At 38.4% G+C, this 25,263-nt stretch overlaps 2 protein-coding genes across 3 annotated transcripts; one reads left to right on the top strand and one right to left on the bottom strand.

Annotated features, from left to right (window-relative positions):
• Positions 1–84: 84 nt before the first annotated feature.
• Positions 85–7,245, bottom strand: si:ch73-390b10.2 (Golgi pH regulator). Its single transcript, XM_026144898.2, has 14 exons — positions 6,988–7,245; positions 5,638–5,697; positions 5,419–5,522; positions 5,229–5,335; positions 5,043–5,144; positions 4,723–4,843; positions 3,458–3,538; positions 3,255–3,364; positions 2,979–3,067; positions 1,858–1,950; positions 1,615–1,710; positions 1,084–1,173; positions 927–992; positions 85–533 (listed from the first exon to the last, which is right to left on the bottom strand). Exons 1-14 carry the CDS (start codon positions 7,027–7,029, stop codon positions 327–329), a joined length of 1,368 nt encoding a protein of 455 aa, XP_026000683.1. The 5' UTR covers positions 7,030–7,245; the 3' UTR covers positions 85–326.
• Positions 7,246–8,146: 901 nt separating this feature from the next.
• LOC113008434 (OX-2 membrane glycoprotein) lies at positions 8,147–24,650 on the top strand. Of its 2 annotated transcripts, none has more exons than XM_080290660.1 (7): positions 8,147–8,340; positions 8,901–8,972; positions 9,068–9,391; positions 10,571–10,900; positions 14,722–15,006; positions 16,855–16,956; positions 24,496–24,650. In XM_080290660.1, exons 2-7 carry the CDS (start codon positions 8,909–8,911, stop codon positions 24,546–24,548), a joined length of 1,158 nt encoding a protein of 385 aa, XP_080146786.1. In that variant the 5' UTR covers positions 8,147–8,340; positions 8,901–8,908; the 3' UTR covers positions 24,549–24,650. The 2 variants fall into 2 exon arrangements, with proteins under 2 accessions (XP_080146786.1, XP_026001621.2); XM_026145836.2 differs by lacking the exon at positions 24,496–24,650 and adding an exon at positions 19,417–21,045.
• The last annotated feature ends 613 nt before the right edge of the window (positions 24,651–25,263 follow it).

Raw genomic sequence — 25,263 nt, forward strand, 5'->3', positions numbered from 1 at the left:
ATGACAATGAAGAAAGAAAAGAATGTAGTAAACAAATGAAACAGTGTTTGTATTTTCAAATAGAAAATCAAAAAAACCTAATAATAATGTTCTGTAAATACTTTAATTTCAAGAGGGTCCAAGTTCAAAGTTGTTCTCTTAGCCCCAAAAGGTCCCCAAAACTTATTCCTCAAAATCCACCATTCCTGATTCAGGAAAAGGCAGTCCAGGTAAATATGTCCAACATATACATATAAAATAATGTAATTTTGGATATCTCTAAATTCCAAATTTAAAAGTTAGCCCATGCATCACGAGTCCAAAGAGAGGTGATGTACTTCAGGAGATCAGAGTGCCATGTGTTTTTCTGGTGCCTGCTTGTGGGCCAGATAAAGGAAGAGGATGCTGGACAAAGCGCTGACCAGGAAGATGACATCAAACCAGCGGTGATAGAAGTTGAACTGCAGCTCTCCCAGAACCTCTGTCACAATGGAGCGATACTCCAATGGCATGCTCATACGCATCAGCAGCACAGATGACACGAAATACATCCCCTATTGGATTGAGATGCACAGAAACGTCTGATTGCCAAATTACAGTTACAGACAATTTGATTCAGTATAACTTGTTATGCAATGTTTACAATCTTACAACTCAGTCTCATGTTTACAACCACAGGTTATTGCTGGTATTTAAATCAACACCGGCAAGTGGAGGCTAGTGCAACATGGAAACAATTGTGTTTGATGTTTATAGACATATTTTTCTATATATTTTTAATTTAATTTTTACATTTTATTGAGGAACTGTGTGGATTTTTTTCTTTTTTGCACAGAGAGAATTGCGCCTCAGTTTCATTGCTACGATGACAACAAAGATTCAGATTCACGGTCATTTGTAGGCTGCAGGTTTTCTTAAAAACATAGGCGTAAGGCAGACACACTCACCATGATCTGAGCGAGGACAAGCACAATGACATTGGAAGACTTGCTGCTTGATATTGCGTAGAAAAACTAAAAATAAGCAGCAGAAAATGTTTCATTAAACTGATCATGAGGATCAAGATGAACTGCCTAAAAAGACTTTATGAAGTGACAGCTTTACCTTGGTGAGGGTGATGAGTAAGCCACGTATCGACGTGACGATGATTATTCCCACCAAGATGAAAGAAATGTGTTGGGACCAAAACTTGACCTGAAAAGTGAGAAAGACAAAAAATCAATAAGAAAAACAGTGGCGTGAGAAATAGTGCAGGCAAAAACCAATAAAAGATTTTATTTTGTAGCCATTTATTCATTTAAATTCAAAAGTGACTCCAAGGATCTTTAATTGTGAACTGTGAGAACTCAAAAAAATAATGAGCATGATCAGAGTTCTTGCAGAAAACAAGTCTACATGACATATGACATTGCTGCAGGTCTTGTGTATTACTCATGTTATGGGGACATATTTACACAGCTAAATTATGGAGACGTGTCTGGAGAACAAAAAAAGGCCCCATAACATGAAATTTCAGTAAAAAAAATTCATTTTTAAACATTAAGGTAAGACAAGTATTGTTTATATTTGGGTCGAGTCTTATGAACTAATCGAAACACAGCTTTGTGTTTGTGAGTGCATGGGTGTGTGTCTCACATCAAACTGAATGCCCAGGTAGTTCACCGTAATTTCAATCCCCCTCGTCACTGGATCCGTCTTTCCCACTCTATCAAACACTATGTTTATAGTGGCCTATGATTACAAGAAGAATAACATTTTATTACATCTAGTGCAATAAAGATACACAGTGACACTTACTATGTAACCAAAACTATGTATGTCATTATGAATGGAAAAAAACAAAAACAAAGCCAGAGTACATTATGTGAATATTCTCACCATGAAGATTTTCCACACACAGTAGATGGAAAAGAAGTAGCCAAGGAAGTTAAAGTATTTTCCCTGGAATGTCTTTGAGTACTCAATTCGCTCCTGCAGATAAAGAAAGGTGGTGTTAAAAAATTTGCAAATCATTTACCCTACATACAAGAAAAGGGCGTAGTGTGTATAAATAAATGTGTCTATAAAGGCAGGATGTGCTGTTATGGTGTCAGAGTCCTCTTGGATTTAATCAAAACATTCAATTAAACAATGGTTTCTATGGAAAACACAGGCATGCATGTCGCTTTGTGCTTCAGACTAAACCTTACCTGCTTAAATCACAAAAATAACAACCACACTTGCCACGTTATTAACATTTTAGAATCAGCATTTTACAAGGAGTAGTGGTGTAATCCTCTATATGGTGGACAGGCAATGTAAATGGTTCACATCATGCTAGGGACTCATGCTAGTGCATATGTTATAAGGACCCTGATATGTTACAGATCAATAACTAAGCTTAACAGAGTAATGATGATGAAAGCTGAACAGCTATTAAGTCATAACATGACCTGAATTCTTTACTTGATAAAGAATAAGCAAGAGTGAAAAGGGACCTGAATACTGGACCTGGTTTCAGCAAGAGTCCAGCTAATATTTCAGACAGATATTTGCTGATGTAAAAAATAAGATATTCCAATACATTGGCAGACTCACTGACTCCATTTGTTATGGGTAGTTATTAATTTACTTGCTCAAGTTTTGCCCAACTCTGCCCAGATCAGTTCCCAATATGCATGCTCCCACCAGAGTGGTTGGAGAGTGCCCTCTGGTGGGCAAACTATGCAGCATCAACAGTTGTAGCAAGATTGAAGGGTGTTTCTCCTCTCTTGTATAGTCAGTCAATCAGCTGTTGCAAGTGCCAATACAGATACACCAGCAAATAGCTAGTATCAGATCATACTAGTGGCCCACTGATAAATCGGTTGGGTTCTAATCAAAAGAACAGAAATCACAACTGAGATGGGATGTTCAACTTGTTATAGATGAGGAATTTTAAAAATATATAAAATAAATTAGAGAAGGTCTCCAAAGTCCACAGCAAAGTGTGCGTGTGATCACACATGCACACTTGTTACCTTAGTGGCTTGGAGGTCTACGGTCTCAAGAAAAAGCTGCCGACTCAACTCCTCAAGAGCGTCAACCTCCTGCTGGACCAGAGAGAGGTCTGGAGAAAGAAGTCAAGGATGACTACAAATATTTAAGCCCACTTAAAATGGAGATATTCAGTAACAGCTGAAAAATCACAGAAATTAGGCTTCAAATAAGTTACAAATCCCGTCATGTTGCACCACGTAAAACTGCTGTGGCAACCCCGTGTGTCAAGTTTTATTCATTATAGGCATAAAGGATACTTTCACTGCCCGTTTGTGTCGAGGTGACACTCTTGATCATGCCCCAGAATCCTGTCTGTTTGTTCTGGTCTTCCCCACGCTGGTACATCTGCCTCCGGGTCATAGCAATTCTTTAAAAATAGTTTAAAAAAAAAAAAAAATCTATGAAATGCGACACAAATATGTTTTTGTAGTTTAAGAAAAAACAAAAAGTCTTTTCTTACCGTTTCTTTTTGCTGACAATCATGTCCATAGTCTGAAGCAGCCGTCTCTCCAGAGCAAGGATGTCACTGTCTGTTACATTTCTATGAACGCAACAAAAGCACAAAGCATAAAGGCAGTGTCATCCTTTGTTTGAGTTCTGCCATGAAAAAAAGATAAAAGTCAGTATGATAATCAGTGAGACTCAGATTAATATAATGCATGATTACAGTCATGGTAAAAAGAATGTACAGCCTATTTCAATTATCAGGATATTATAATAATAAAGCCGTCTGGCTAGCAGGCTCTAAAATTATTTAAGAACAAACCATGATGTGACATGTTACACTGTGTCACTATTTCACAAAACTAAGACAAAAACATAGAAGCAGTGTGAAAAACTAAGTATACACCATGATGCAACAGCTTGTGAAACCATTTTAACAGCAATAACCTCAGTTAACCGTTTCCCAGTTTATCAATCCCACACGTTTGTGAGACTGATAGACGGGGAGTGGGTCTCCTATGCTGAGTATGAGTATGAGGCGTTTGTGCTAATATGCTCTGTTTAGTTTCTGCTACACATGACACTGTTCAATATGACCAAACATCTCCACTCCAAAGGTGTCTTGTGGTTTCTTCACATACAAACCAAACTCATGCTGCCACGTTCCTTTTAGAGCAAAGTGGCTTTCTGAAAACCCTCCAAACCAACCACAATTCTTCAGTAGAATCTGAGATATAGCTCTTGGTGTTTTTAGTTTCTCTGAGCGTCGCACAGTCTGACCTTGAGGTGACTTTGTTGGGATGTTTACTTCTGGAACGATTGGCAGCTGTCTTAAATGTCTTCCGTTTATGAGTAATGTTTCTTGCTGTAAATGACAGCTATATAAGCCTTCCCAGATTGACAGGCAGTGACCATTGTTACTGTAAGATCACTGCAGATATCTTTCCTCCTTGGCACTGTTTTAATACACACCCGAATGCTCCAGACCGGCAAACTGATCTGCTAATGATCGCTTAATCAAATGCATTTGATTATCAGCACCTGGCTGTTACTTTCCCTCTTAATTCCTATGGAAGAAGTAAGGGTGGGCTTAGTTTTTCAAACGCTGCTTCTGGATTCATCCATCTTTGTTAAATAAATCATGACACTGTGTAATGCATCATATGCTGTTGTTTAACAGAAGTTGTATTTACCTCATTTTAAGCCCTGCTAAAAATATACTTTCTGTTTCACATAGCATAGCTGAAAGTGTTGTCAGAATACACTCACAGTGGAGCTTACCTGAGGAAGTAGGACATGTAGGTGTAGGGACAGTTGACGGCACCAAACCCAGACAGCAGAGCCATGAGAGTGACTCCGATCACACCAACACGACTGATTAGCTGCTCAATGGATAAAATCCCTAACACAACCCCCCCCACAAAGCATCAGACTGAAGCATCACAACTCTTCGCTTGCCCTTCAACACTCTTTCCAAAGTACAATATTAGAGATGGGACCTCTGTATTTTAAAAAAAAAAATTATAATGTTTGAAATACTCTATGCAGTGTGAGAACATAAAAGTGACTGGTGGTTAATAAAGTGAGCTATGTGCACTCACCATGTTTCGGGCTCAAGATGGGGAATGGATCTCCCAACTTCCAGAAGAAATACATGAAGGTAAACCACACCATACAGGCAAAAAGAAGCCGCTGTCTCTGCACTGCTCCGAGAGATGTCAAACAGTTTAAAAAACTTTAAGTGATAAAATCTGATTTTTTTTAGTGGGCAAAAGTGGCGAACTTACATAGGCGGATGTTGCTGACAACAAAATAACCAATGTAGAAAGGCACCACAAAGATTAGAACCAGCAGAATCACGTAGAGATTCAGCTTCCAGTGGAAATACCTGGAACTGTTGCAAACACATAAAGGCTCACGTCTTTCATTGACTGTAAGCAACAAAACACACTAAAATCTCACAGAAAATACACCAACCTGCTGCTTAAGGCACCCAGAATCTCAAAGATAATGAGCTCAAACATCGTGCATGAAAAAGCAAAGGTGACAGAGAAAACCACCTGGACAACATAGTGCCGCACCTGCATACAAACAAAAACATTTAATTAATTACAACGCAACCTAAACGCTTACATTTTTCTTATTAGATTTATTATTATCCATCCTGGTGATAATTTGTAAGTAAAGACACTGTACCTCATAGTCTTTGAACAGCTGCCGCATAAAGAACAACCAGCCGAAACCAAAGAACAGAACCTGTGTGGAATAAAGTGGGAGGTATGTGCATACCATCAAATTTCAGCTTATCAGAGCTAGAGATAGTTTGATGGATTTGTTCGAATAAATATGTGCTTAAGTTAAATACGAAAGCATGTCTTCAGCTTCAGGTTTCTGGTATAGGTGCCCGTTCACTAGCTAATTCTCACATTATCACAGCTTACTGGCTATGAAAATGTCCAGTAAGCTGTAGGATCACTGGGATCAATGGCAGTTCAAGTTCTCTTTCCCAATTTGCAGCCCTACACCAAAAATGCTTATCACCTATTTGCAATCAGGTGTTGTGCCAAAAAGTGATCGTCTGCCAAAAACTGTTTTTATATGCCAAGTCATCCTGAGCCTCAACATTCCTGTCACAAGCCAAAATCAGGTTTTGGCAGTGACTTTTATAAATCCTTTATTTATCAAGTAAGAAAAAAAAAACACTTAAAAAAAAGAGTAATCTGACCAAGAGGACAGCAGAAATTACAACATATATAACAATAGTTCAGGAAACATATTTCAAGTGTCCAAAAGGGACTGGCTTGGTTATAATGTAGGTACAATAACACAGAGTTATGAAGATACTTGAAAAACTGGTAATTTTTAAAGTTTCTATATAAACCCTTTACAAATCCTGTTCACTAAAGTCAATTTACAAATATAAGTAAAGACATTACACTTAAAAAACACATGGAAACATTGGAAATCAGTTTTTGGCACAACATCGGTCATGGATTTCCACCCACCTTACAAAACAAGCATTCATTCTGCAACAAGCAAATCCAACATTCACAAGTGTGAAGCTGACGAAACTCAGCTAAACCTACTTGTAGAGTGTGAAACTACATAATCCACAAGTTCTCCTGCACAGCAAACCTACTGTATTTCTATCCTCGCAATTCACTAGGAAACAGCCTGAATGTTCTTTTGTTAAAATCACCATGTATTAAAGTACACATTAAAGTACTCAAGGGATGTAAACATTCTCTCAAATTGTACTCTCAAAGCTTACATTTTAGTAAAGGCGCTTTTGCTTAGGTAAGACAACAACTTGTAAGTTGTTGTTATTCTTCTGTTAAATGAAGTTATTTACAACCACAACTCGATATTTAGCAAGGTCTGTAACATCTGTAAACTAGCACCAAGCTAACAGTCTTCAAAATGCGTTTTCGGTGTGATATTGGGAGGATACACTTGAGAGTCAAAGCTTAGACCTGTCACTGCATGTCCGGGTGTACGAAGTTAAACACGAGTTACTACCAGTCGACTCTTCCAGCTCAGCATTACCTGTGAGGTGAACATAATGACTGAGTCCACTAGAAACGACATGATGACAGTTTAGTGCGTCGAAAACTAACTGAGCATGTGTAACTGGGTCGAGCACAGCTTCCGTTCACGCTGACATGATAGAAACTCTCCGATCTGAATGCAAATTATTCGTTATGTCGTTAAGAAGCGCATATTTGGAGCAACTGTTATTAAACTGTTATCTTAAAGCAACTGCCCGCGAAGGGACGTCACCGAGATGACTCCTGCAAATACACTTCCGTCTCACAGTTATGACGTCAAAAACAAAAAATAAATTTCGCCAGAAAGTATGGTTTTCATTTTGTAGCAAACCGTGAACGTGGCTATATTATTTACATTTATCAGAAATGTAATTTATTTTACAATTGTTGTTTTTTCCATATGTAAAAACGTAGACGTAAAAAAATAAGCGCAACAAAAACGCACTTCTTACTTTTCTTTACTTCAATAAAGTTAATAAAAAATGTATTCAACCATAGCGTTAAATTGTTTTCATTGTTTTTAAATAAATTGCGAATTATTTATAAATATCATTTATTTAATCATTCATTCACTTTTTAATACCTGGGGACAAATTTAGAGAGGCAAGACTGGGATGGTTTTGGGTTGGACATGTGCAGTGGAGGGATAGTGGAAATACTGGGAAAAGTATGCTAACTGTAGATGGAGTTGACAGGCAGGAGACGAAGAAGAAGATCTCAGCGAAGTCAATAGAAGTTTTGAAGGAGGACATGCAGAGGGATGCGACACAGGAGGATCTTCGGGATAGGGTGAGATGGAGGACACTGGAGGCCCCTAAAGGAAGCAGTTTAATGAATAAGATTTATGTATTTAGTATTTGTATTACATTCACTCGTCTCAGCCTTGGAGTAGTTTGAAAAATTGTTATGTTTTCTGATGTCATCCTATGAGGTTTTACCCAAAGTTCCAATGAAAGCCTTAAATTAATATGTTTTACTCAAACTTCTAATTTATTATAATGTGTACTTGACATCAAAATGAAACACTTGTCAGCTGCGTCCTGCAGTCCATGGTTGATTGCAGGCTTTGTGAAACCAGAAATGCACACAAAGTCCCTCCAGAGGGCGTTGTGAGCGCAAAACATGAGCTATGTGGTTCAGCCTGTTGTGGGCGCCTCACCGCAGTCCGTTGTTGGCCGGCTGGTGTTCACGGCGGAGTTTGATGTGCGCACAGTGGAAAAGAGTTGGATGAGTAAAAACGGTCTCTATCCTTTTCTAGAGTGAAGTTTCCCGAGACTGACAAATCATAAGGATGAGCGAGATGTTGCAGAGGTAGAAGATTTTAAACTGCTTGGCTTTTTGGCATACAAAGGTGAGTGATTTAGTCTCATGGGTCTATAATTTGTATATGATAGGGCTTTTGATTTATTAATCTTTTAAAGGAATTTTGTTTCATTCACTTGGTTAACAACAGGTGATCTGATTTCAGCAAAGTAGTACAACACTTATAATCACTAATTTCTTTGACGTGCAATTATCTACAGTTGTATTTAATTTGGAGTTTGAGCCGTTAGGCTTAAATCCAACCCTGAATCGGTTTAATCATCTCTACTGTGATAACTTTGCGACTTACTCAGGGTATCATCTGAAAGTCTTTGCGCACTTAATTTATAGATGTATAGAAATATTTTGAACTGCACTAAATGCTTTATGGAGTAAAATCTCTGTAAAAAAATGTACATTGTTGAATACAGCAGTTTAACTGGCTTTCTGAGTAAGATAAAGTGAGTTTGCCTTTTCAGCCTTCATTCTGCATCACTGGATCATCTTCTTTTTTTTTTTATTATAAGAGAGGGTATATTCACACAGGAGCAGACTATAATCATTTGTTAAATCTCAGTAACTCTCGTTTTCTCTCTGTTGAATGAGCAGTGAAGAAGATGATGATCCAGGCCTCCTGTCTGCAGCTGTGTTCACTCTTGCTTATGGCAGGACGCCTACAAGGTGAGTGTGCCAAACCACGCTTATAGCATAAGGAAAAAGCTAAAGTGAGGATGTTCTGTACATCAGCTTATGATTTTCTCTGGTGGTTGTTCCAGCTAGAGTAACAGCAACCCAGCATCTGGAAGCACCGGTGGAGAAGCCTTTCACTCTGACCTGCAGTCTTTCAAAGGAGCGAGGTGAATCCCTGAGACAGGTGCGTTGGCTAGATGTCCAGAACAAGACCCTGCTGACCTACCAGCCTGGCAACAGGGAGAGTGTGAGCGGACAGCAGCATGTGGAACTCGCCCCGTCGTCTGCAAAGGACACCTCGTCTATCATCATTCGCAGGGTGGGCTTCCGTGATGAAGGCTGCTACACTTGCATATTTGACCTGCACCCTACTGGTTCAAAGCAGGGATCGACGTGTCTCACAGTGACTTGTGAGTAAGCCCATTAATGATAACAGATTAACATTAATGATCTTGGTGCAACAGCAGTATGTTATAGTTTAGGTAAATCCTGTGTGCTTGTACACATTTCTGAAGCTGTACCAATCTGTTACAGGACAGAATGAGTAGCTTGCCTGTATGGATTAAGGTACTGATCCTTTACAGCAGTGTTTCTGGCTCAGTTCAGAGACCTCTGGTGGACTTCAGTGCATTCTTCTCAGATTCCTGTAATCAACGTAATGTCTTCTGCTCCATAAAATGGCTAAAAATAAAAGTTTATATGATGCTGTTATTGCACTGAATGTAAAGTGAGTATCAGTCTGCACAGCCATAACTGAACAAAAAATGAATGAATTGTAATGCAAGCTGACCTACAGGCTTTGCATGGGTGAAAGTTCAAAATGTCTTTTTTTTTTTCAAACAAAAGCACACTAAACATGCAGGTCTCTTGTATTTAAACCACAGTGAAAATCTTCTATGGCATAGTAAGAATGGCTGCGAACTAGTTGGGAAGACCTGCTCTGGAAGCCAGTTTGAGTAATGATCCCCTTGACACAAGGAAGGAGGCAGATGTCATTCACAGGGTCAAACTGAAGAGCTCAATTGTTCTGAAGCGGAAGTAAAATGGCCTGTCAACTGGTTGATACACCATTAGTATCATCAGTGTCGTCTGTTTTTGAATGAGAAAATGTGAGATGTGCTACAATAGCTGCTGGTATATTTGAGAAATAACAAAGATAGAAATTGAGACGCCACACGAGAATCATAAAAGCCAGTCAGCTGAATGGAGTTTCCATCATTTCTGTCCTCAGTGGTGCACCATTTCTTAACTGATTTTGGATGCCTGCCCTTTGCACCCGACCGTTAACACTGAAAATATGTGAATACTGATGTCCCTAACCACTGCTCACCTCTGAACAAGAGTTGATGAGTATGTTGAAACTCAGCCAGTCATGTTAATAAAGAGCCGTGGAGCAGTGGGAGGAGGGCTCTAACCAAAAACAGCTGGTGTGGATTCCAGTGACTGGTTTCTGTTTGGGCGTCTCATATTTCTGAATATTAACATTGTCCTGTTTGCACCCTTTATCTGCCTTTTTCTTTTCTTTATCTTATCTTCTCATCCATCATTCTTTCACTGACTAGTGTTTTTTTCTCTTTTTAAATCTCCAGCTCAAGTCACCATTGATGGTAACAAAACAGCAGTTAGCGGCAAAAAGGTTTCCCTTTTATGCTCCTATGGTTTGCCAGAAAAAGTTCAACAGATAATGTGGAGGCACATTTCTGCTCAAGGAGAATCCACGGATGTAGCCTCCTTTGCAAAACGGAGCGACCCTATGATCGAGCCACCCTACCAGGGGAGAGTCTGGCTCACTTCCTCCCTGTCTGACAGTCAGCTTACCATCCAGCCTGTTGCCATCCAGGACGAAGGCTGTTACACTTGCATCTATGAAACACGTTCTGATGGGCCGAAGACCTCCACAGTTTGTCTCTCCACCTACGGTAAACACCTGTTTTCACAGTGGGCTATTACTGGTGATGCTGTTGTGGTTCAGTATTGTAAAAGGATAATCCACACAAGAACTCAGTATTTGTACAAACCCTGAGACATCTTATGTACAATAAACTTACCATAAATCAGAAATGAAGCACAGTTTAAAAGTTTCTTAAAATAAAGTTTTGAAAATAAAATAAAATTGCTAATTGCTATAGTCATTAATTGTGTAATCTGCTCACACCAAGTGCCTAGTTAGCACAAATCAGAGGGAGTAAAAGAACAGTCTCTGTACTGTTGAAAACATAATTTTTTAACAATATGCAAAAAATAAGCAAGTCTGTGTAATATTTGCAAAGTTATCTTACAAAATTAGTTAAATGCTAATTTTGTAGCTAGCTCACCAGATAAAATGTAAACAGAAACATCTAGCCTGTTTCTGCACAAAGGTAATAAACACTGCTGGTGAATTTGCATTATTGTTTTGTCATGCAAAAAAGAAAATTTTCACATGATTCTGTGCAAAACTAATTGATAAGAACTCGTAGCGCCATCTTTACGAGCAATAATATGAATTTATCAGATTCTCACATCATTGTCCAGCCTTACCAAGCGTTAGTTTTTAGACAGATGGTCTCACATTTGATTGAAGATTACTTTGGCATACAGAGTAGTTTGTGGTCAACTTAATGACTACAAGGTGCTCAGCCCAAATCATCACCCCTGCACCACCGTGCTCTGCAGTCACATTAGGCGTCTGTGCTGTTTTGCTGTGTTTGGTTCTCTCCAGGCACGGCACTGTACATCACAGCTCCGCTAAAGTATCATTTAACCAAGCGTCAATCTATCCAGCAGTGTTGTGGCTTGTTTGGATGTAACTCTGCAAACCTAATTTTGTTATTATAAACATTTATAAGTGTCTTTGGGGCTAAACTAATCAGCATTTCTGGAAGCTGTGTTCACAGTTTGAGGCACTTCTTCCTTCTTTGACCTTCTTTGAGGTCATAGTAGTAACAATGAACAGTTGTCCTTAGCAGTAAAATCTTATAACTACGCTTAAATTGAATAACTGTTGCTGTTAACACTGGGCAGTCTATGTCACTGTCTGGCATTGTCGATGGACAATGCCAGACAGTGCAATGTAAGATATTTGTCTTGAAGTAGTATAGTGTAGTTTATCCCATATCTGGTAAATTGTTTGGGTACTGTTATAAAGTATTCCCATGACATTTTACTGTTCACATTAATTATGTTAGTATAAAAAGCGAAATTCTTGTTTGGCCAAAGTCAAACTGAGGCTTTAACATAGCAATAATAAATTGCTTTGTGGTAATCGTGCAGTTTTACTGCTGGTGTTTTGTCCTGACAAGTCCACTTGTCAGCAGATCCCTCCCCTGCGAACTCAGCAAGGAAACAGACTGTACCAAATCGACTGTGATTGGTAAGATACTCACTTGATTTAGTTAATTCAGACTATTACAGTCTCATATTTGCTTTGTAAAATGCTTAAACCTACCCTTTGGCCCTAGAATTTAACTGGAAGTGATTGAGCTGTTCTGAGATTAAATTAAGCCCTGGACAAGTGGAAGATTTGGCTTGTTGGTGGCACTAGTTGAAATGTCAGGCGACCAATAAAGTCATTAGGAGTCTTAATCGAGGCACGCTGAACCAAATTACGCCCAGAATTTCACGCCAAATTTCCAAAGCAGTACATCAAATTGACATAGTTTGCTCTGGGCCAGCAGACCTAATCAAGGTTCCCTACCTCCCACAGAGCTATGATTTTATTTGTTGTTAGTGCGGCTGATACTTCAAAAGTCTTCAGTTTTTTGAGGCTGTGTTTTTGTAAAATAGTGTCACTTTCGCATGGAACGAAGAAAATAGTTGGAGCTAAAAGCCGAGAGAAAAATAAAGCAGGCAGGCTTTAGTGCAACTAGGAGACGATTTAACTTGGACATTTTTGGCAGGATAGACAGGTACCCCCTGGGATTCAGATAGGAATGTGCATCTTTTCTCCCAGATTTTGCCCTATGCACAATTTTATGATATCACAAGAGTAGACTGTTGTTAACACACAAACTCAGAACAGAACAGGAGTGTGTCCGTGCAAAGAATGGACCATTCGGAAGAACGATGGAGGCAGGGAACGAGGTCCTGATGCATGACTCTGTCAGTGTTTGCGGCAGACAGTGATTCCCTCTGTGCTTTGTTTCTCTCTCTCTCTTTATGCTCATTTGCTTTTCCACTTTTCTCCCATTCCCTTGCTCTCACAATTATCTCAAGAAACACACGTGCTTTTGTCTGAAACTGAACTGTACAGGACAGTAGGCGCTCTGGGTGCTGAAGCATGATTAGCATTAATGTTTTATTCTTAATGCTTATTGTTGCCAACAGGCTTCTAACTTCATTCCACTTTGGGTGTGACATAGTGCGCCCTTCTTTTCTCCCACTTTCAGAAATACTGTTCAACAGCAATTATAGCCCATGCAGACACATTTACATTATCTTTGCTATTACAAGTATTCTTAATTACATTAATAAAAAACATGGTACTAGGCCAGACTCCCTTTGCCTTTAGATCTGACTTCATGGTAATTCTTCATGGTATATATTTAACAAGGTGCTGTAATCATTTCTCTAAGATTAAGGTCCATATTGACATGGCGGTATCACACAGTTGCTGCAGATTCGTCATTTGAACATCCATGATGTGAATCTCCTGTTCCACCAAATCTCAGTGCTGCTTTTTTGGATTGAAATCTGGTGACTGTGGAGGCCTTTTTAGTACAGCGAACTCACTGCCATGTTAAAAAAAATGATTTAATCTTTGTGCGTTATCCTCCTGAAAGCAGACCAGCAGGGTTAGTTAAACTAGAGTGTGAAAAACATGGAATGGAGAAATGTGTAACGTGATTTAAAAGCTCTAAAGAAGATTTTTCATACTACAAGTGAAGCGGTCACTGAGTTCACATCTTCACGGCTGCATTAAATTTCTGCATGAAATTATACATTTTCAGCTTTTATATGTCACAGTTTGTGGTTTATTTAAGTTGTAACACCAGGCTTGGCACAGTATACATTAGGTAATATATAAATGTCTTAACTTACTACAAATCTCAAAAGTAATCGCCACCATGAGGGAAAAAGCAATTACAATACTTTGATTGTTTTTACGTATATATATTTGTGCCATTGTAATAGGTAACTACATAGTAATGAACGGGGACAAAAATGTACTTCCTCGTAATACATTTGCTGTTTAGGACACACGAGCATTACATTTTAAATAAAAGCCACAGTCATTCCAAGCTATGCAACACGAAGGCATTATTATGGTTTGGATTGTTGTCAGATTGATCTCAGATTTGAACCACCCTCTAAGGCTGTTGATGGGTGAAGTTTATCACGTAGAATTTGCAGAAATTGCTGAAACTCTGAATGCCAGATATCTGTGGCTAAATGTTTTCTTGCCAACAGAAATGTTCTGAGTTCCAGTGTATCACATTCCTTTCTCAGCCCAGAGAACAGAGAATTGAAAACAGCCAGATATTTACTTATGGATCTAAGGAGTGCAGGAATTCGCATATCTTAGCTGAACGAACCGAAAGGCTTTAAGGGTTTTATTAGATATGATTTTAGAAATTTAAATTAGCACACTTAGATGATGGAAACTAAAACAATGGACCAATTTATAGATTAAAGTAATCTGACACATGATTGATTTACCACAGCATGCTTTTCATATTTCACTGACTGCTTTTATTTTTATTGAAGCAACAGAAAGGTTTATTGCAATAAACTTGGATTTGTGTAAATTTATTATTCGCAGTGCTGCCAAAACCTCAGGTGAGCTACAAAACCACTTCTCCAGGGGTGATCGAGGCAAACTGCACCTCTGTTTCAAGGCCGCCGGCAGAGATTGTGTGGAATGTGGAGAGAGACAACCGCACCATGCACCCACCTGTGACAAAGCAGCTACCGCAAGATGATGGGACCACTCTAGTGATCAGTACGCTGACTGTCCAGTCTGGGTTGCTTAAAGACGTGTCGGTCAAATGCTTGGTGCACCACAAAGGGCTTGAGTCACCAATTGCTGTATCAATGAACACTAAGAGTAAGTTAGTGTTACTAATCCTTCTTCTTTGAAGATCTCAGCGGCTGAGCTTTTTTTGCCCTGAGCTACGTTATGTTACAAACTTAAAATGTCTTTCTGCAGGCAATACTACAACCCAGGATGAAAAAGATAGTAGAAATAGTTTTTAAATGTTCTCTAAAAGACACCCATAAACTGCATTGCACTAGTTCCCATACTTGCAGACCCATCCTCATCTTATGTAGGTCTGTTAGCCTTTTCAATTTTTTGCATAAAGGCAATCTTCACTTCATAACATGGTGAAATGAACATTTCAATACCACTCTTACCTTCATGAAAATGAAACTACAGTCAGCTGGATACCATACTTTAGCACAAAATCCAAGAATTCGATACTGCATTAAAAGATGAAACCTCAAGGGTCAAATCAAAATTGTTTTTTTAAGCTTCCTCATGGATCTTCTGAGCAGTGTTTCAATTTTCAACCCATGGACCCTGTGCATTAATATTATGCTCTGCTGAGCACAGAGGCAGTGTCCTTGGCTGATGCGGTGGAACTTGTTAGTAGATAGTCATACAGACCACTGCCCTTTCTCGCTTGACCACGATTGATAACACAGCTGGCCTGCTTCCTGATCCACTCGCCAGCACCGTCTCCGTCTCATGGCTTCCAGTAACCACAGGAGTCTCTGCACGATGCCTTGCAACTCATTAAAGCAGAGCCATGAATATGAGGTGCCCATAAAAATTAAAAATGCATTCAAATATAGCTCATTGTGGAGTGCTGTTAGCCCTCCAGGACTGTGGTTGGATTGTTCACCCTGTTCTGACCATGTGCAAATTTGCAGTGACTACTGAATCTCTTCTGCTGTGTTGGGGGGTTTAAATTTAGGGAAAAGCATAAAATAAGGAGGTAAAGTATGAGATAGATTTTTCTCCAGAGAAGCCTGAATTATGATACTATAAATATTTAAATATACATAACATTAAACAGTAACTTACTTCCTATCTAGGATTCACTAAATGTTCAGAATTATCATAATGGCCTTACTGTCTCTCTATTTAAAAGTCTCAATCAAAGGAAGAAATTTGGAAGTGAAAGCTCAGATATGATGAGCAGGGGTACTGTAGAACAATGGCTGTATAAGCCCCCAAACCCCCCAAAAACTCCACAATGCATGCCATCTGTTTCAAGTGCTGGATTAAGGTATGATTTTTGCCTTTTTTTAAAGACAATATTGCACAAGCAACCTATAAAATGATAATTTGCTCCACCTACATGTCTGTTTTCATGCAGACTGAAGACAGAGCATCTTAAATAGAAAGTTACAGATGCTCATAGATGATTTGTTGATGCCAGCAATGCAACTCTCCCTTATTCAAGTGTTTATGCTAAGCTAACAGGCTGTCAAGGGAGCCTCTTAGTTTACTCAGCACCTCATGTTAACTGATAAGGATGAGAGTGGGAGTGATCACCAGTTTAAGTGAATCAGCAAAGTTGCTGAGTGAATTAGTGTTTTCCCATTCTTCACCAGTATGGTTAAAAAATCTCTGTTGTGTTTTTTAATGGTCTGGAAGCTTTGGCATATGTAAACTGTGTGCTATTGTCAGGTATTTCATTTTCTGATGACCTGTGGTTTATCTTGGTTTAATGGGTCAAGAGTGGAATCAGACAGTAACTAAATTAAATCTGAGATTTAATCAGGGCAGGTCTATAGCTGCAGAGAGGCACTTTTCAGTTTAGCACAGCCCTTCGGTACAAACAGTCACAGAAATACTAACAGCAAAATTAAATTGAAGAATTATATGTTTATCTATTTATAGAGATATTAAAACAGCTGATCAGATTTCTGTATTTTTCCCTTCCAGTCGGGACGGCGCTCACCATCCTGATCTCAGTCACTACAGTAGCAGCTCTGTTAGTTCTGTCTCTCTGCTTCTGCCTTTGGAAGTGTTTTTTGCGTAAAGAAGGTGAGTATGCCCACTGTATAACTCCAAAAATGTCTCACTGTCATTATTTGAGGGTTGTATCAGGAATACATATGAAAAATCTTGTGTTGATGTCCACACTCCTGTCGCTTTAGCCACCTGTCCACAGGTTTTATGTAACTAGTGGTGTGAGCTGGTCACCTCAAGTTAACTAGATTGCTTTATGTTCATAAATGCTACAAAACATGCAGTATCATTAAGAAATGAAAGCTTCAAAATACTTTTTGTCAAAACATTTGCCCTGATTTCTGATTCTGGGAGGAGACACAAATGCCTTTGTCAGAACTGGGCTCCGTGTCTGCCAAATAAAACATGCAGAGCTACACATGGTTCCCGCCCTTTGTAAACATGTGACTCAAACAGTGAACAAACTAAATTAATATTGGAAGTAAAACAGTATTTTTTATTTCAACGTTAAAGAACTGCTTGTGCACTAATATACTGTGCTCTTGATACTGACAGTCTCTTGGCTTGAATTGCTTTAAAGTTATTACACTTTCTCCACTCACTCCATCGTAATTCTCTTAAAGCCAAGAGATCATTTGAAGGTCAAGGAAATCTAATATTTGGGGCTCCTTCTCTTATTGTGGGTTTAGGCAAACTGCCTGGGTGCTTCAAAAACAATGAGGAAGCAGTTGCCAGGTGTGGTGTTCTTCAACAATAGTGTTATAATATTGAAATAATGGTCAGAAAGTCATTTCCCACAGGTCAGATATTGTGAAATGACTCCCAGTATCCACTCACGTCCATATTGTGGCATACACTGTCAAGTATATTTACTGATTTAGTTCAAAATTTGTGCCCAGAGTTGTGTAATTACCTTAATTGTGAGATTCCAATAAGATTTGTCAGTGTGTTATAATCTGCAAATATGTATTGAGTTTCTGTGTGTATAATTATATTAGTAAATGTTTTGAAAATAAAAAAAAATCATCTCTTTCAGTCTGAATACAGATTTGGAGATATGTGTACACATTTGCAAAATTACTACGCACACAGCTCCACATTACTGCACACATTCACAAGTCAAAGTGACTTTTTACGATATTCTCTTGCACATTTTGCAAATCTTATTATGCACCCATAGGTTGTAATGCGTTGTAAACATGTGCATTTTAATTATAATAACATCCCCATCGATAGGCTCTCAGTTATCACCAACTTACATTAATATTTAGAAGCCTGGAGGAGCAGGAATTTATATTATATGTTGTTGTAAACTGGTTTTATTCATATCTATAAAATTACCTGATCTGTCTTGTCAGTTAGTTTTTAATCTGTAAACTCTGAAACTAGCTTTTGCTTCTAAACAGTATCTCACTTGTCTTTAGTCAACTTGTGACATAAATGCTACATTTACAATATTGAATATATGAATGGGAAAATGGGTGCTGAAGCTGCTGCACTCAGTATTTGAGATTCCAGTTGTATTTAATATTATCATTAACCGCATGGCCTAGGGGTAACTGCAGATTCACTTTGTGATGGTGGAGAGGAAAAACTCCCCTGTAGCTGGAAGTGCCTTCTGGCAGGACCAGGCTCAGAGAGAAGAAGGTATCTGCCTCAGTCGATCAGTGGAGAGGCAAAAAGAGTGAAAGGAGCAGCACAAAGCACAAAACCAACAAAAGAGTATGAGAGTGTAGACAAAAATGAATGACATGCACTATAAAGACTGAGAGTGAAAGACTTTTTTAATTTCAAGACGAGAAACTTCTAAAAGTCTCTGGTTCTCTCAGTTTTTTGTATTATTTCACTTTTTATAAGTTTCTATATTGATTCCATCTGGAAATGGGTTTCATAACATCCTCCAAGTTTAGTTAATATTTACAGTTAGGACTGAACATCGATGGTATGATATTCCTGCTTCATTGTCCTGTACCTGCACTCCATCTGCACTTTACTGACAAATTTAAGAGCTGTTTTCCATCTGTGCAAGAAGGAAGTCAGTCAGTTCTGACTGAATAAGGAAATCAGCCAAAGCCAAAGAAGTCAAAGAAAACTTTACAGACAAGACTTTTACAAAGAAAGATCTGATGGAACCAGTTCATACACTAAACAAAGTGAAGAGTTGGACAGAGACTAGGTTCTGCAGTTTTCCCACTTACCTCATCTTATTATGACAGGAATGATTTATGGTAACGAATTTTCCTGGAACTTGATTTTAAAAACTCTGATTGCAATAAAACTATATTATTTAATTTAATAATTTGTAATCCAGATATTATTACATATACTGTAAAAAATCAGTGTGATAGTCATTTCATGTTTTGTCTTTTGACTTTGTGCCTCTGTGTTTTTTAGCATGTAGTACCTTTCCACAGTTAAACTGTTTCAGACTTTTTTCTGAAATGTAAATGTTAAATATTAGAAAAACCTTTATTTTTATACTTTATAATGCATTTTTAGATATTCTTTACTCTCTCCTTGTACTTTTGTTTTCAGCTGATTGATCGTAAACAAATGAGAACAGAGGCTGACAAGAAGATATGCTGGGAGCCAGCCTTGCAGAATTATTTCCCTGCATTATCTTCGTCTTCATCATCATCATCATCATCATCATCATCATCATCATCTCGGTACAAAGGGAAGATATTCTGACACACCTCTGTAGGATGTTCAGTACAATCCTATTTATGAGCACCAAATGGACAACACTTAACTCTGCTCTGCTGCTTCTGATATAATCTGCCAGACTGTCCTCACATGGTGTCAGTGAGAAACTCTTAAGCAGATCTCGCTGTCGTTCTCTGTGTGACTCTGTAATTGAATGAATCGATGCCCATGCATTCCTGAACCAACAGCAGCGTCTCTGTGCGGCAAATTAAAGTACTTGTTTGATAGCACATCGCCTGTCCTCAAAACACTTTCCTCTTTTAGACTCTGAGTCTTTTACCTGGTCTTTAAAGAAAGAGTGCACTGCTATTTTATATTTTTCATATTCAGCATTAGCAGAAACCAAATGTGTATTTGTATGTATCCATGCTGAAATTAAAGGCAGTAAACGCTTTATGTTTTGAAAAACGTATATATATAATTTTATTTTAAAACAGTGAAATTATATTAAATATTCCAAGATTTCGCTGCTCAGCCACGCCTGCACTGCAGAGATGTACTAACATTTTGGGTGATTTTTGGACAGTAGGAAAGAAAATGCCATCCCTATCTTTTAAATAACCAGCTAACTGTCACTATGAGCTGATACTTATTCTTCCTCTGGTACCTCAGCTGAAGACCCTGTCGCTTCAGTGTATTGTGATAGTTGGGTGGGGCCATCGGTAGTATTAGATGAACTAAAAGGGCTGCATACTGATTCCTTGTTTATGTAATATCTATTACAAACTTTTCTACACGTTTCAAAGTCTGTTTGTGTTTGATGTGTGTGTGCATGTGTGTGTGTGTCCATGTGTGTTCGTTAGAGGTTGAACTCCACGGTCAGATGGCTTGAATCAATTGCCTGAGGGAGCAACAGTAAAACCTTTTTTGGTGCCCCAGAAAGGAATGCGTGTCTTGTTCGATGCCTCCATCCTACAGTCATGGTTAGTGGTTTGAAAAATTTGCTTGAGAACTTCACGTTAAACACCCAAAGAGAGACTCCACTCCTCTAAATATTTTTGCTCTGGATCAAAGTGGTACCTGCGTGCTTATATGATCAGCAATGAATTACAATGGCGCTTCTGGGTATTACTGTGTTTGTATGTGCAAAGCGGTGCTTTTAAAATGTTATTTCTCTGTTGAAATAATATTTCATTTCAAAGCATATGACTTGCATCTCTCAGTTATTTTCTTTGTAAACAGACGAGCAGCATGAAAGTTATTAGAGTTTAAGATCAGCACTTCATTCAAAAGCTACAAAAGCATTTAAGTAGTACTTACCTGTATGTGGAGTTTGAGCATACACAGTGATCAGAAACACATCATAATTATGAAAGTGGGTTCAGATTTTTTTAATAGGCATGCAAGGTAGCGTCCAACAGGAAAAAAAAATCAAAGGATGCACGAATGACTATTTACATATGTAAAGTTAATGTAATAAATGCAACAAACAGAATAATAAAAGTGTTTAAAAATGCATTCAGACTCTCACTGTCATCCTTTCAGCCTTTTATCTCAACTTTGTGCATTTCCGACTATTTTTAGAAAAGCATCACATTCCTTTCAGCTGTGCCAAACCTGGTGGCCAGATGCTTTTTTTTTTGATCCCAAGCCAAGTTGTGGTGGACATTGCCGAGGAAATAATCACACACATATTGTGCACACTTTTACTCAGGGAGTCTGCTAGCCATGTCAACTGAAAGATAACATTTACTATTTATGCTTTCTATTAGATATACGTTTGTGTATTTAACCCAGCACCTGTATAAAGACAGCATAAATTCAGATCCGACTGCATCTGGATTTATGTGAGAAGTGTAACTAAAACAGTGCTTTAATTAAGCAGATATCAAAATAGAACCAAGCTAAAAGATTATGTTATTTCTTTTGCTATAATGAATAAAAATGCTTAACACCAGAGTGAAATCATTCAAATGTAATAGTTTTGCACTCCTAATAGATCCCTGCTCCCGTATAATCCCCTTGGAGACATCTGTATTTTCAGCAAAACCACATGCCTTAGCAATTCTTAGCATTTTTTTTACCCTGTCAAAAGGTTTGTTGCACAGCTGCAGACTTCTGCCAGACAATGATTAAAATCGCACAGTTTCTAAACCTGTAGTTGTGTATTTGCATTTGGTGGGAGAGAATGTGTTTGAATCTGCATGTGAATGTTTATAAGGTGTTTCTCAGGTCATTCGTTTATGTGAAATCTAAGCAGTCTAGGTGCATGTTTGTATGTGTAAAGTATGTGATACGCGCGTTGTGCTGTAGTGAAGTGGTACGGTGGGGTGATGGAGTGGGTTAGGATTATAAATCTGCACATACTGCTGAAAAAAAATTAAACAAATACTTATTGTATCCTCCCCCCTCTTGGGAAGGCCGTGATATTCCTCTCAAGAATACTTTTTTTTTTTTTAAATTGAAAATCCCCGTCTCACTTGTCATTTTTCCAGATCAGTTTCCAAGTTTAAACGTAATGTAAAAGCTTCTTGTGTTTCTTCACTTCACTAATATTCATTATGTATTAGAAAATGTTATGCTCGGACGTCACAGATGTTACTCTCATCACTTTGGAGGAAGATGACACACACTCTGCGTTTCTGCACACATTGTGGGAGGTTTTTTTAAAAGCTGCTTTGATGCAGAAGCGTCCACAAACTCGCTTTGTGACCTCAGAGGCACCTTCTAATCTGGCCTGTTGCAAGCGCTGCCTTCGCACTGCCTCCGTGTGCGCTGTCATTTTGCAGGGGCTTCGTGAATCAGGGCTTTGTCTAACTGAGGGAAAATACAATTACCAATGTGTGTGTGTGTGTGAGAGAGAGAGAGATACACGGAGAGAGAGAAAGAGCATGCACAGAGCGCCTGTGTGGGCTGTGACAGCCAGACACCGATGGTGAGAAGAGAAAAATTCCATTCACAGACAGAAAGTAGTTTCCTGACTCATCTCACATATTGATTAAGAGTCGCATAGAAAATGTAGGCTATATTTCAACTTCTCTGGGTCCTCCCCCAAGTTATTCCACTGAGAATAATGGAAGAAAAATGGGGCACATTTTTCAATAGAGATTTTTTAGTGAACGGTGGATTAGAGCATCAGGATTTACAACAGAAGGAACATAATAATCCATAAATTTGGGAGTTTTTCTCGTGTGACATGTGTGTGTGTTGAGCAAGATCATGAGTGATCAGTAATTTAAGGTTTCACAGTTATCACTTTGCAACAGCAGTGAATTCGCTTTAAAGGGTGGGGAAGCAGTTTCCTGTTTCCAGTCCTTCAACTGAAAAGTGGTGACCTTAGAGAAACTTGCTCTACAAATTGGGATTTTCTTCTTGATTTGTTGGTCAGAACCTGTTTTTCCATGTAAAATGTGACAGCAATGACAGTGTCGTTACACACTTTGATCAGTGTTCCAAAATGTAGGTTTTTGTTTTGAAGAAGTCTCCGCACATGTCACCAATTTTAGCAGACTTGTTTATTAGCACGTTAATAGCCTACGTTTTAATTATAGAAGAAAACAGCTTCATATATCACACTTCTAACCAGGCTTAAGAAAATAAAAATATGAAGGCAAGGCCTCTGTGAAAGAAAAAAAGAAACTATTTTATTGCAGGCTTTTTTTTTTTAAATATTTCTGTAAAAATTGATATATAGTTTTTTGGGTTTATTTAAGAATTTTCCTTTTTTAGTAAAATGCTTCAACCTCACACACCCTCATAAAATGATCCCAAGTGGCAAAACCCCTCTTATGTGGAATTACTCCCGGTTAATGTCTTAAGAAAAGCCAAACCTGTGACAAGAGGAGATGAGTCACAATAGATGAGTCTACTATTACATATAATTGACATTCTTTAAATCTTAAGTTGGTTTCCTCTAATTTTTGAACTCTTTGAGGCTCTAAATAGCTAACTTTTATTTCACAATTTATAAGGCAAATGCCCAAACTGCTGTATTACGTAAACAATGTAATATTGAGGTGGAGCAACTCTTACCACGAGGTGTCATTGTCAGAAATCTTTCTATCTTTGACTTCCTGCACACTTAAACTAAACCGCACTGATGCGGTTGGCAGACAAAGTGCCCCGTTTCTGACGGTGGCAGTGACAAAAAGAATGAGCCCTGTGTGTGGGACAGATGTGAGATGACCTGGTAAAGGTGCTTGCTCATATCTCTCTTCACACTCACACCATGTCTGTCTGGTAGTTCTGTTTCACAACAAGTAATGAATGGACAGGTAAGTAAGTCAAATGATAAGCTCAAGTAAGAGGAATGCAAAAACGTGCAATAAAATCACTGCATTGATTAATGTTGCAAACAACACAATGGTTCCAAAGTCACAGATGAGCCAGTGATTACAGTGAAAAGCTGATTTCTCTTTTTCACATGATTGCTAGCCTTGACAAATCAACCCAATGACTGAACAACACATTTTCACTGAGTCTGTGCAGAACAAATCTATTTACGCACTGGATTTTCTGCGAAATCATTGTTTTTAGTTTGTTTTCCGTATTGCTCACTGCAAATGAAGAATATAAAGAAAGTAATATTAAAACATAATAAAAAGCAACATTGGAACGAATCTGAGCGTGAGAGTTGCTGCTTCTGGTCTACTCAGAATAACTTCAGATGTCCGAAAGCACACCTACACAACCACAAGCTTCCTCTGTTCACCTCTTCTGCAGCATGGTTGATCGCTTATCATCTGCTCAACAGCACAACACAGCCACACGCCAGTGCACTTTTTTTCATTTAACTTGTGCGTTTTAAATTAAAAACATTTAGGAAATGTTATTTTGACAGCATATGCTGGGTTTTTAACTTGGTTAATGAACCTGCTGTTTTCCAGCAGGTTTACTGCAGTCTTGATGGTTGATGAAGTCATTCACAGCAGTCTTGATTTTTTTTTTGTTTGTTTCTTTCTTTTTCAGTTTGGAGCAGAAGGCTGGTTACCACAGGGCAGGAAAGCTTGTGGCTTTGGTGATTATGCAGTTCCTTCCAATTCTTTTTTCTATACTAAACGATATTTGTTACCCAACTAAAAATAAAGCCAGTATGGAAGTGCAAAATGCTTCCCTTTCTTTAATGGCTGCTACAGGCTCCTGTGTTAAAATACCCAGATTTACAGCATAAATACAACCAGACACAACAAATGGGATTTTGTTCTCTGGCTTCTTCTACCTCTGAGACAAAAGCACGTTCCGGGGTTTTTCTTTTCCACTTAATTATTTTAAAATATTTAATTTAATTTTTTGTGTGTGTCTTTGTGATCTTGGGAAGATACTCTTTGTTTTTGCTAGTAAAACTTGGCAACTCATTTATGATCAGAGTGAATTACAGATTGCCATTGCCAAGCTGGTATCCAGTGCCAATGTTGGCTGAGAGCTCTCTCCTCCAAATATGGTTGCATCAGGTGACAATAGAGGCAATTTTTGCTTTGGAGTTCTTTGATATTTAAGAATCCTTGTTTTGTGCCTGAAATAACCCACAATGCACACCCACATTTTCTGTTTTACTAATCTGTTCACAGTTGTTTGAGTCGAAGATTTTAGACCAGATGGCATCTAGTGATTCTCAATAGTGCCTGGGTGGTTTTCAATGACTTGCCTCTCCAGACCATAATCACATCCTCACATTAGGCATTTTCTAACAGTAGATTCCTTTACTATGTGCTGTGCCCTGATATTTTACAATCTTTC

Source organism: Astatotilapia calliptera, chromosome 16 (genome assembly GCF_964374335.1).
Source record: "Astatotilapia calliptera chromosome 16, fAstCal68.1, whole genome shotgun sequence".
NCBI classification, from domain to species: domain Eukaryota; kingdom Metazoa; phylum Chordata; class Actinopteri; order Cichliformes; family Cichlidae; genus Astatotilapia; species Astatotilapia calliptera.